A 13,823-nucleotide genomic window follows, 5' to 3' on the forward strand; every position below is an offset into this window, starting at 1 on the left:
ATATAAATATATATATATATATATATATATATATATATATATATATATATATACATATGTGTGTGTGTATATATATATATATATATAATACATATATGTATAATATATATATATATATATATATATATATATATATATATATATATAATACATATATGTATATATATATATATATATATATATATATATATATATATATATATATATATATATATATATATATATATATATAAGTACATGATAGATGTATTGAGGCTAAAGAAAATGAGAATTCTTCATAAGAAAATAAAACGGATTTTGATGTAGGAAAAATTTATTCTTAGGTGAGATAGCCATGTCGTCCTGATGGAAGTTCCCTTTTGCTGCTTCCTACGGTATAATATATCTGCGAGTGATATTACAAGAGAATTGCCGTCAGGTATCACAGGGTAAAGTAGTTTTAAAGAAGGCTAAAAGTCAAATGAAAGGAATCTTTACAAAAAAAAAAAAAAAAAAAAAAAAAACAATGTGTATACAGGTTTGCTGTTGGGCTTCAACAGGGAAAAATTGCCCAGTGAGGAAAGTATATAAAGAAAGAAACAAACTACAGGAGAAGTAATATACAATAAAATTAAAAATAGCCAAGTGAGGAAAGGAAATAAGGAAATAAACTACAAGAGAAGTAACGAACAACTAAAATAAAATATTCTAAGAACAGCAAGAACATAGACTTTTCAAAAAACTTATGTCACCCTGCAGATTTCAACTGAGATAAAACGTGTTTTACACTTAAAATACAAGAGAAGTAATGAACAATTGAAATGAAATATTCTAAGAACAACAACAATAAACTTTCTCAAGAAAATTATGTCACCCTGCAGATCTCAATTGAAATAAAACGACACTCCAAAATCAAACCATTGTCCTCTAGTCTTGTGTAGTGCCATAGCCTCCGTACCATGGTCTTCCACTGTCTTGGGTTAGAGTTCTCTTGCTTGAGGATACACTCGGGCACACTATTGTATCTTATTTCTCTTCCTCTTGTTTTCTCAAGTTTTTATAGGAGATATTTATTCAAATGTTACTGTTCTTAAAATATTTTATTTTTCCTTGTTCCATTTCCTCACTGGGCTATTTTCCCTGCTTGAGCCCCTGAGCTTATAGCATCCTGCTTTTCCAACTAGGGTTGTAGCTTAGCAATCAATAATAATAATAATAATAATAATAATAATAATAATAATAATAATAATAATAATAATTAATTAATTAATTTTTTAAACTCAAAATACGTCGAGTAACGGAAAAGTGTCATTTATGCCAGCTAATAACTCTTAATTCACGATTCACAGAATGATTGATGAAGCTCTGGACACGAGCATTTTAAAAGATCCTTGCAATTAGGCGAGTAAAACAATGAAGAATTTGTAAGGAAGGCTAGTAATTAATCTTGCCGCTTAACCATTAACAGACAGATACGTTTAAAGGATTCGCCATCCAGGGTTTAAACTCGAGCATGTGCCATGTGGACTTTTACCTTAAATGCTGCTGCTTTTCACATTAGATTACCTTAAAACTTTTCAAATTTCCTAAAATTCTAAGCTAGTAAAACCGAAATTATCTTAGGATTACCTCGAATCCGTGAAAATTACCTCAAAATAAGGTAATTACCTCAAAAGTTTAAACCTTGCCAATAAGAGAAGATATGAAGGATGACATTTTAGTTTGTCTGCATCCTCGCTAACCAATTTTTAACTTTGTTTGTGTATTTACCTTAAATCTTACATAGCTCAATGCTATTGAAGAGATATTTTTGACTAATAGGTAACTGACAAAGTTTTGTTGAATTTGTCTGATAAGTAACCCGACCTGTATCATGTTTTTCTGTATTACACCGCTTTAACATTCACATATCACTGCAGATCTTGTCAATTATGTTTCTGAATCAATTTGGGTTAGAGTTCTCTTGCTTGAGGGTACACTCTGGTACAGTATTCTATCTAATTTCTCTTCCTCTTGTTTTGTTAAAGTTTTTATAGTTTATATAGGAAATATTTATTTTAATGTTACTTTTCTTAAAATATTAATGTATTTTTTCTTTTCCTTTCCTCACTGGGCTATTTTCCCTGTTGGGATCCCTGGGCTTATAGCATCCTGCTTTTCCAACTAGGGTTGTATCTTAGTAATTAATAATAATAATAATAATGATAATAATAATAATAATAATAATAATAGAATACCATAAAAAATAAAAATTTATAGATATAAAACATAGGCAAGTTTACGATATGATTTATTGATATAAAATATAGGTAAGTTTTCTATATGATTTATTCATATAAAACAGGTAAATTTTCTATATGATTTGTTGATATAAAACATAGGTAAGTCTTCTATAAGCAACGAACTATTTCAGTTCTTTTCACTTCCCATGAAGTTAATAATTAAAGGTGTTTAGAATTTGAACCAATATGGCCGACATCCTACCAAGCTTATCCGGCTAATACATAATAAAAAAACGAGTCGAACTTTATTACCAAGTTCGTAACAATAGCTTTTGTTAGTTCCACAGTCTGGGTTGTTTGCACTATGGGAATATGAACAAAGTTGAGCCTCGATTCGTCGTCAATGCCTACATACCCTGCTGGAATATAGAATGAAGTCGACTGAAAATATTACGAAATTAACTTCTGGATTAATTTTCTTGAATATTGTTTGGATATTTATTTTTGCCCACAGACCCAAGCCAAAATATCCCTTAAAATGGGGATATTTTTTCCCATTTATCCCCATTGTGATATATATATATATATATATATATATATATATATATATATATATATATATATATATATATATATATATATATACATATGCTTTAATATAGGAAATAAAATATAGTAATTTAGGAAAAAATCAAGAAAAATTAATGATTTAACACTTTCAAGATTTACAATATTATAGAATGCAGAATTGACATTTTAATTACAATTATTTTTTTTTTTTTTTTTTAGAAAAAAATAAAAATTAGCAGTTTTCTTATGATACAAAATAAAGACTGGCATTTTGCCTTCATCAGTTTGTTTGGATATTTATTTTTGCCCATATTATGGTTCCTTAAAAGTTTCAATGTTTTTTTTTTTTTTTAAATATAATATCGGTAATATTTGTATAGAATCATCGATCCACAGATGAATATCATTTTACATTTAAACATTAATATTATTTGAATATTTATTTTTGCTCAAATTATGATTCCTTAAAAGTTTCAATGTTTTTCTTAATATATTATTGGTAATATTTGTATAGAATCATCGATTCACAGATGAATATCATTTTACATTTAAACATTAATATTATTTGGATATTCATTTTTGCTCAAATTATGATTCCTTAAAAGTTTCAATGTTTTTTTTTTTTTTTAATATATTATTGGTAATATTTGTATAGAATCATCGATCCACAGATGAATATCATTTTACATTTAAACATAAATATTATTTGGATATTTATTTTTGCTCAAATTATGATTCCTTAAAAGTTTCAATGTTTTTTTTTTTAATATATTATTGGTAATATTTGTATAGAATCGTCGATTCACAGATGAATATCATTTTACATTTAAACATTAATGTTGTTTGAATAATAATTTTTGCCCAAATTATGGTTCCTTATAAATCAAATTTTTTCAAAAATATATTATTGGTAATATTTGTATAGAATCATCAATTCACAGATTAACATCTCCGATGTGAAATGACCATATCTTTTTACATTTAAACATATAATTATAGTTTCATTAGCACTTTTAAGGGTTTATCTTGTTGTGTCACTGGGTATATAATACCACATTAATATAAGATCAGTATATCTTTTTATTCAAATAATCTATCTTTTTATTACAATAATCTCTCTTCCCACTACTTTGAAAAGGTAGCCTCTTAATTACTACACACACACACACACAGGCACACAGAAACACACACACACATATATAGCCTCTATTAATATTTTTATTTTTATGGAGTCTATCATATATAACATAAAACTATACACTCATAGTAACATATATATTAAAATAATAATTTTATGGAGTCTATCTATCGTATATAGTAGTAACATATTAAAAAAATATCGAAATGGTTTTTGCTGTGTTGAAAAGGTACCAGAAGCCAATTGTATGATTCAGTAAATTAATTTTATTCTCTCTCTCTCTCTCTCTCTCTCTCTCTCTCTCTCTCTCTCTCTCTCTCTCTCTCTCCTCTCTCTCTCTCTCTCTCTCTCTCTCTCTCTCCCAAATATAAAAAAAACTTGGTTTTTCATAATCGCCATAGTGTTCTTGATTATCTAATAAAATACTACATACTTTCTTAGATATATTCTCATATGAATGAAGTAATTTTAAAAGCAATTTAGGATTTTCCTTTTATGTTTATGATGCAAAAAGCACAGCGCATAAACAAATGAAAGTGCTCGCGCGCACACACACACACAGACACACACACACGCAAGGGCAGATGGCTTCTTTGACCTGTGAAGTTAATGCAAAATTTAGTTTCTTGCCAAGACTTAAGAAGAAAGGAGACTCGAGGGAATTTAATGAATTTCCTCGCATTCAAAAGCGAGAAAAATCTAAGTCGAAAGTTTAGAGGCAGAAAAAGGTTAAATGATTGCATGCCAAGGTTGATAAAACTCATTCTTTGAGTCAGATTTGCAAGTGTTTCAATTATCTTTATTTTTGAATACACAAGACCAAGGGTTTCTGTTTTAAATATAATCACGAAAACACATAAAACTAGAGGGGCACTCAGAGCGCAGACCTCCGCCACGGCAGGTTATTTCTCGACCTTTTGCTCAACCTTGACCTTTGACCTTAACATGTATTAATTGGCGTGGATTTTCATACGCTCCAATATGAACCAAGTTTGAAGTCTCTGTGACAAATATGTGCAAACTTATGGCTGATTGCGTTAACAGGACATTTTGCTTGACCATGATGTTGACCTTTGCCCTTGACCTTCCAAAAGTTAATAATTTCCAGATTTTCATATAATAGATAATCCCTGCAAGTTTCATTACTCTACGATTAAAATTGTGGCCAGGAAGCTGTTCACAAACAAACACACACACAAATGGGCGAAATAATAACCTCTTTCAAACTTCGTTGGTGGAGATAAACATGTACTCATCTATTTTCTTTGGTGAGAGAGAGAGAGAGAGAGAGAGAGAGAGAGAGAGAGAGAGAGAGAGAGAGAGAGAGAGAGAGAGAGATAAGGGGCGTATAGATATATTTCGTGGACAGTAACGTTCATGCAAGTGCTTAATAAGTAAACAGTTGCCTTTTTTCATCGCTCAAGGGTTGCGTCATCTGTAGACTCATGGGCGTGGCTTTTTTTCATTTTTGAATAAAAATATGTACTTCTCAGGTGATCCACGTCTTGTGCAAAAAAACAAATATATATGTGTGTATATATATATATATATATATATATATATATATATATATATATATATATATATATATAATAAATATTTATATATATAAATATATATATATATATATATATATATATATATATATATATAAATAAATATTATATAAATATAAATAATTATATATATATATATATATATATATATATATATATATATATATATATATATATATATGTGTGTGTGTGTGTGTGTGTGTGTGTTTGTGTGTGTGCGGATGTGTGCGTGGGTATGTATGTGCGTAAGTTATTTGGTAATTTGTGCTTGGTACACGCATTTCTGTAAAACATAAAAAGAAAAAATGTGGAAAATAAAAACAGATATTTATTGAGAAATGAGGTAATATAGTCAGTGAATGAATCAACTAATGTTAAGTAGAAGGAATGAGAATGTTAAGAAATTTCCGGATGGTAGGTGGAATATAAACGTAAATATAAAAAATCAACTTAGACATGTTATTATTAACATTATTTCTATTATTATTATCATTACTATTATCATTATAATTCTTATTATAATTATTATTATTATTATTATTATCATTATTATTCCTATCATTACTAGCTAAGCTACAACCTAAGTTGGAAAAGTAGGATACTATAAGCCTATGGGCTCCAACAGGGAAAAATAGCTCATTGAGGAAAGGGAATAAGGAAATAAACATATTATATGATAAGTAAGGAATAATTAAAATGGAATAATTTAAGAATATTTGATCAATTGCTAGTTAAGATTCTGCATTTCACACTATATATCAATAACAGTTTGGAGAGGTCCATATTGAATGTTGTAAGTGTACTTTTTTCCTATGTGAGCCAATTATATAAAGAGAATGTATAATTAGTTATCATATTAATTATGGCATTATCACAAGGAACGCTTTTCTGGACCAATTAATATTTAATTACTTTCTATAAGACATTACTCGAGTGCCATATGTGGATGAGATCACCGTGAGGGGTAGATGGAGATGGTTTTGGTATGCTCTTCGTACTCCCCAAGAGAGATTAGTTCACCAAACTTTCAACTGGGCTCCAAAAGGAAGACCCAGGCCTACATGACTGAGGAGTATGAAGCGTGAAGTGGGAGATAGAGACGACTGCCGAAATCTAAGCGAGGCCCTTTGCGTTAATAGGTACAGGAGATGATAATCATATATATATATATATATATATATATATATATATATATATATATATATATATATATATATATATATATATATATATGCTGGATTTAATGATTAATCATTTCAATTCTTTATTATTATTATTATTATTATTATTATTATTATTATTATTATTATTATTATTATTATTACTAGCCAAGCTACAACCCTAGTTGGAAAAGCAAGATGCTATAAGCCCAAGGGCTCCAACAGGGAAATATAGCCCAGTGAGGAAAGGAAATAAATAAATGATGAGAATAAATTAACAATATATTATTCTAAAAACAGGAACAGCGTCAAAACAGATATGTCCTATATTAACTATTAACAACGTTAAAAACAGATATGTCATATATATACGAAAAGACTCATGTCAGCTTGGTCAACATAAAAAAACATTTTCTCCAACTCTGAACTTTTGAAGTTCTACTGATTCAACTACCCGATTAGGAAGATCATTTAGTGGCATTTGAATTCAATCCATACGTTTCGTGGCACTTTGTTATGACACTATTTAATTTCTATGAACCCTTTTTAGATTTTCAAATTTGATTTATATTGGAAACATACAATTAATCTTACATTACAACTGCAATATCAAAAACATTATCTAAAATTAATATTACTTTTAAATTAATAAGAAACAGGCCTTTAACTTGATTCTTTAAATACATAAATGATTTGTAGTACCCTTTCATTATGTAAATAAGTATGAATGGGAAAATTAGGAAAAAGATAATGTGCTAGTAATGATAAGGAATAAAATCAATCCATGAAAGAAACTATTTATGATCAAAATTGTAGAAATATAATTTGGGCTATGGTGCCACAGGCTTATATATTTTTCTCCTATCCGGGAATCCACACAGCGTTTTTATAGACTTAAGTGTCTTTTCATTATCAATTACTAAAAATTTATGATATATTGCTACCATGGTCACAAAAAAAAATATAAGAAAAATTGTTAAGTGCATATTTTTTTCTAATGATTCATTAGAAGAAAATACAATTTTCTCCTTACATTTAAGTTCAACTTCACAGTTAAATACTACTTTTCTCTTTTCAATAACTGCTAAATTATTACGATACCTAATCATATTGTGTTTGTTTCATTACATTTCATAATTTTTCCATAATAAATATTTGTTACAATGGAAATGGTTTTTCTTTGTTTCGATGAAATGAATTGACAACTGAATAACAAACTCAACTAACAAATTACTAAGAATTATAATTATAATTATAAGCTGAATAATTATAAAACATTCGATATACTTATACAGTATCAAAGTATAGTATTTCAAGGTTATAATAAGATTACTTGAAAATTCCTGGACATAGAATTTCGAGAAAATATCATAGGACAAGCGACCAGTGATATTCATTGAAGCATAAATGTAGGCAATGAATACCTTTTCATTAAATTACAGAAAATTCTATATATATATATATATATATATATATATATATATATATATATATATATATATATATATATATATATATATATACGCATGTACACACATATATAAATACATTTTATATATATATATATATATATATATATATATATATATATATATATATATATATATATATATATATACACATGTACACACATATATAAATACATTATATATATATATATATATATATATATATATATATATATATATACAGGTACACACATATATAAATACATTATATATATATATATATATATATATATATATATATATATATATATATATATATATATATACACACATATATATACATATACATAAAAAATATATATAAATATATATATATATATGTGTGTATATATATATATATATATATATATATATGTATATATATATATATATATATATATATATATATATATATATATATATATATATATATATATATATATAAAAGATAATGAATTATAAATCATTCGATATACTTGTACAATATCAAGGTTACAATGAGATTACTTGAAAAATCCTGGACATGGTATTTCCAGAGTTTAGAGTATCACGGCACAAGCGTCCAGCGACATTCATGTTAAATTCAGACTCACATAAGATACCTTTTAAAGCATAAATGTAGGTAGTGGCAATGACTTGCAGCGAGGCCAGGAGTGATACGTGGATGCTGTATTTCAAAGAGAAGATTAAATAGTGAAGAGGAGAATCATTTCTAGAGAATAATTTCTAAGGGGAGAATCATTTCTAAGAGGAGAATCATTTCTAAGAGGAGAATCATTTCTATGAGGAGAATCATTTCTATGAGGAGAATCATTTCTAAGAGGAGAATCATTTCTAAGAGGAGAATCATTTCTATGAGGAGAATCATTTCTAAGAGGAGAATCATTTCTAAGAGGAGAATCATTTCTAAGGGGAGAATCATTTCTAAGAGGAGAATCATTTCTATGAGGAGAATCATTTCTAAGAGGAGAATCATTTCTAAGGCGAGAATCATTTCTATGAGGAGAATCATTTCTAAGAGGAGAATCATTTCTATGAGGAGAATCATTTCTAAGGGGAGAATCATTTCTAAGGCGAGAATCATTTCTAAGGCGAGAATCATTTCTATGAGGAGAATCATTTCTAAGAGGAGAATCATTTCTAAGGCGAGAATCATTTCTATGAGGAGAATCATTTCTAAGAGGAGAATCATTTCTATGAGGAGAATCATTTCTATGAGGAGAATCATTTCTATGAGGAGAATCATTTCTAAGGCGAGAATCATTTCTATGAGGAGAATCATTTCTATGAGGAGAATCATTTCTAAGAGGAGAATCATTTCTAAGAGGAGAATCATTTCTATGAGGAGAATCATTTCTAAGAGGAGAATCATTTCTAAGAGGAGAATCATTTCTATGAGAAGAATCATTTCTAAGAGGAGAATCATTTCTATGAGGAGAATCATTTCTATGAGGAGAATCATTTCTATGAGGAGAATCATTTCTATGAGGAGAATCATTTCTAAGAGGAGAATCATTTCTATGAGGAGAATCATTTCTAAGAGGAGAATCATTTCTAAGAGGAGAATCATTTCTATGAGGAGAATCATTTCTAAGAGGAGAATCATTTCTAAGAGGAGAATCATTTCTATGAGGAGAATCATTTCTAGGGGGAGAATCATTTCTATGAGGAGAATCAGTTCTATGAGGAGAATCATTTCTAAGAGGAGAATCATTTCTAAGGGGAGAATCATTTCTATGAGGAGAATCATTTCTAAGAGGAGAATCATTTCTAAGAGGAGAATCATTTCTATGAGGAGAATCATTTCTAAGAGGAGAATCATTTCTATGAGGAGAATCATTTCTAAGAGGAGAATCATTTCTATGAGGAGAATCATTTCTATGAGGAGAATCATTTCTAAGGCGAGAATCATTTCTATGAGGAGAATCATTTCTAAGAGGAGAATCATTTCTATGAGGAGAATCATTTCTAAGAGGAGAATCATTTCTAAGGGGAGAATCATTTCTAAGGCGAGAATCATTTCTATGAGGAGAATCATTTCTATGAGGAGAATCATTTCTAAGAGGAGAATCATTTCTAAGAGGAGAATAATTTCTATGAGGAGAATCATTTCTAAGAGGAGAATCATTTCTATGAGGAGAATCATTTCTAAGAGGAGAATCATTTCTAAGGCGAGAATCATTTCTATGAGGAGAATCATTTCTAAGGGGAGAATCATTTCTATGAGGAGAATCATTTCTATGAGGAGAATCATTTCTAAGAGGAGAATCATTTCTATGAGGAGAATCATTTCTATGAGGAGAATCATTTCTAAGAGGAGAATCATTTCTATGAGGAGAATCATTTCTAAGAGGAGAATCATTTCTAAGGGGAGAATCATTTCTAAGGCGAGAATCATTTCCAAGAGGAGAATCATTTTTAAGGGGAGAATCATTTCTAAGAGGGGAATCATTTCTAAGGGGAGAATCATTTCTAAGGCGAGAATCATTTCCAAGAGGAGAATCATTTTTAAGGGGAGAATCATTTCTATGAGGAGAATCATTTCTATGAGGAGAATCATTTCTATGAGGAGAATCATTTCTAAGGCGAGAATCATTTCTATGAGGAGAATCATTTCTAAGAGGAGAATCATTTCTATGAGGAGAATCATTTCTAAGAGGAGAATCATTTCTATGAGGAGAATCATTTCTAAGAGGAGAATCATTTCTATGAGAAGAATCATTTCTATGAGGAGAATCATTTCTAAGAGGAGAATCATTTCTATGAGGAGAATCATTTCTAAGAGGAGAATCATTTCTAAGGGGAGAATCATTTCTAAGGCGAGAATCATTTCCAAGAGGAGAATCATTTTTAAGGGGAGAATCATTTCTAAGAGGGGAATCATTTCTAAGGGGAGAATCATTTCTAAGAGGAGAATCATTTCCAAGAGGAGAATCATTTTTAAGGGGAGAATCATTTCTAAGAGGGGAATCATTTCTAAGGGGAGAATCCTTTCTAAGAGGAATCGGGGAGAAGATCTTACCGATGTTACGTAAAGTTAATTTCGAAAGAGGTTCACTGCTAAAAATTCGCATTAAACAAAAACATTAAATGCATGGTAACGTTTATTCCAGGATTTTTACAGTTTTAAAAACGGATATATTGACGTGAAGGAATGATATTACGGCCAACAACCCGTAAAAGATAATAATAAAGTAGGGTAAAATCACGGTCGCCCGTGTTTTACTGAAATACGACAAAGAATAGTGTATTTTTACGGAGAATTTCCGATTACAATTATGTTTCTTTTAAACAGTGTTGGAAGGTCAATATGTTTTATGGCAAGTTTAAATTACTCTCGAATGTTCCTTTGCAAGGATTGATCATTTTTAATTAGCGTCACTTATTTGTTACAATGTCTAGTGTATTAGAAGCTCAAGGTATTCAAGAAACTGAGTATATCAAATAATTTTGACTAAGAAAACAGCTAATTCTTTTGTCCTTATCTTCGGCTTTGATCATACTTAAGTGTTTGAAGTATATGTGAGAGGGACTAGTTATACCCTGGTGTGAGGGGTTTTAGCTAAAACATAAAACATATCACCAGTTATCCTGGTTGCTAAAGAATAAAACAACTAATACGATTTATAGTGTAAGTTAATTTTCCATACACCATTGATAGATTGCAGTCTCATTGAAAATTCGTCCTCTTCTTTTACACTCCGGTCAAAGTTTTGATGGGATGATTGGAAAGTACCGGATGTTCTCGAGTATTTGGGACACAAATACTTCACGTAAAACTGCAAAGTCCTGCTCAGAAGTTTCCATTCTGTTAAGCTGATTTCAAGTTTTCAGAGACTCCACCTGCATCGTTGGTATGTTTTCTCCCCTTTTCGTTTTTAAAGTCGAGGTAGTCTCATTTATTCTGTAGAGTCTTGGCTTGCATACCTAGGCAATGAATATAAATCTCTTGTGCATATGGTATGCAAGAGGGAGGTCAAGAACGAATCCAGGGGCTTCTTCCCCTACGCTCCCCAACCTATCCTATACCCCTATATTGTAGCTGTAGCTGTAGATGTAGCTGTAGCTGTATACAAGAATTTTCAAATGATTTTCTGAACATTAGAGCAAGTCATTTTCTCAAACAAAAAATGTACTTATATTAGTCCATATATGGATAATAAAGCTCTTATATTTGCGGCATTATAAAAAAAATTTCATTACCATAATATCAATTACAGTTTAAAAGGTTTAAAGACCACTCATATATAGAAATATGGGAATATAACTTCATTAGGAAAACCTAATATAAACTGAAAAAAAAAATTGCAACTAGACAAAATGCCACCCAACGGGTAATGGCTTCAGATAATCAAAAAGTACAAAACTTTTCTTTGGGATTTATAGACTCAAAACTATAATCGTAACCCATCACTAACCCTTCTAATTATTGCATATTCCAGCCGATATATATTTTCTTTGGGATTTATAGACTCAAAACTATAATCATAACCTATATTTCGATCATTTGTTTGATGGATCGATTTTTTTCAATTTGAAAATATTAAATGGTTTTTATGATACGAAAACATAGGACAAATTCTCTGTCTCTTGGCCATAAGTAGTATGCATATGTATGTATGTATGTGTATATATATATATATATATATATATATATATATATATATATATATATATGTGTGTACATATATATATATATATATATATATATATATATATATATATATATATATATATATATATATATATGTACCTATATATATATATATATATATATATATATATATATATATATATATATATATATATACACACACACACATATATATATATATATATATATATATATATATATATATATATATATATATATATATATATATATATATGTATATATATATGTATATATATACATATATATACATACATACATATACATACTACTTATGGCCAAGTTACAACCCTAGTAAGAAGAGCAAAGCCTCATGTCTCCCACAGAGAAAGAAAGAGAAAGAGACAGAGAATTTGTCCTATGTTTTCGTATCATAAAAACCATCTAATATTTTCAAATTGAAACAAATCGATCCATCAAACAAATGATCGAAATATATATATATATATATATATATATATATATATATATATATATATATATATATATATATACATATATATATATATATATATATATATATATATATATATATATATATATATATATATATATATATATTTTCTTTGGGATTTATAGACTCAAAACTATAATCGTAACCCATCACTAACCCTTCTAATTACTGCACATTCCTGCCGATATATATTCGCCTCTTGAAAGAGGCCAAAAGCTGCCAGGCCAAAAGGCCCACAATAATTGGGGCGCCATGCACCCTGGCCAAATGAAATTCCTGACCGTAGACAAAGCTATTCGGCCTTCGACTAAAATAGCTTCCAGTTATTGAGACTCGACTCGAGCTGGTTTTACGTAAACTTTGGAATCAGGCAACAGAAATGAAATTGCTTCGAACGGAAGTTACTTAAAGCGCTGATGGGTCTCTGCTGCGCTTTTTAGATTACCTATTTTTTTTTTCTATTTTTTTTTTTTTACTGGGGAAGGAGGAGTTCGTGCATTTCATTCTCTTAGAAAAGTGTTTCGGCTGAGTAGGAGTGAGAGAGAGAGAGAGAGAGAGAGAGAGAGAGAGAGAGAGAGAGAGAGA

The 13,823-nt window shown here is 29.0% G+C and overlaps 1 protein-coding gene across 1 annotated transcript; it reads right to left on the bottom strand.

Annotated features, from left to right (window-relative positions):
* Positions 1-8,798: 8,798 nt before the first annotated feature.
* On the bottom strand, positions 8,799-11,919 carry LOC137634717 (cell surface glycoprotein 1-like). The gene is made up of 2 exons (XM_068367207.1): positions 11,849-11,919; positions 8,799-11,172 (listed from the first exon to the last, which is right to left on the bottom strand). Exons 1-2 carry the CDS (start codon positions 11,917-11,919, stop codon positions 8,799-8,801), a joined length of 2,445 nt encoding a protein of 814 aa, XP_068223308.1.
* Between the last annotated feature and the right edge of the window lie 1,904 nt (positions 11,920-13,823).

This window comes from Palaemon carinicauda, chromosome 45, assembly GCF_036898095.1.
Source record: "Palaemon carinicauda isolate YSFRI2023 chromosome 45, ASM3689809v2, whole genome shotgun sequence".
Taxonomy (NCBI): domain Eukaryota; kingdom Metazoa; phylum Arthropoda; class Malacostraca; order Decapoda; family Palaemonidae; genus Palaemon; species Palaemon carinicauda.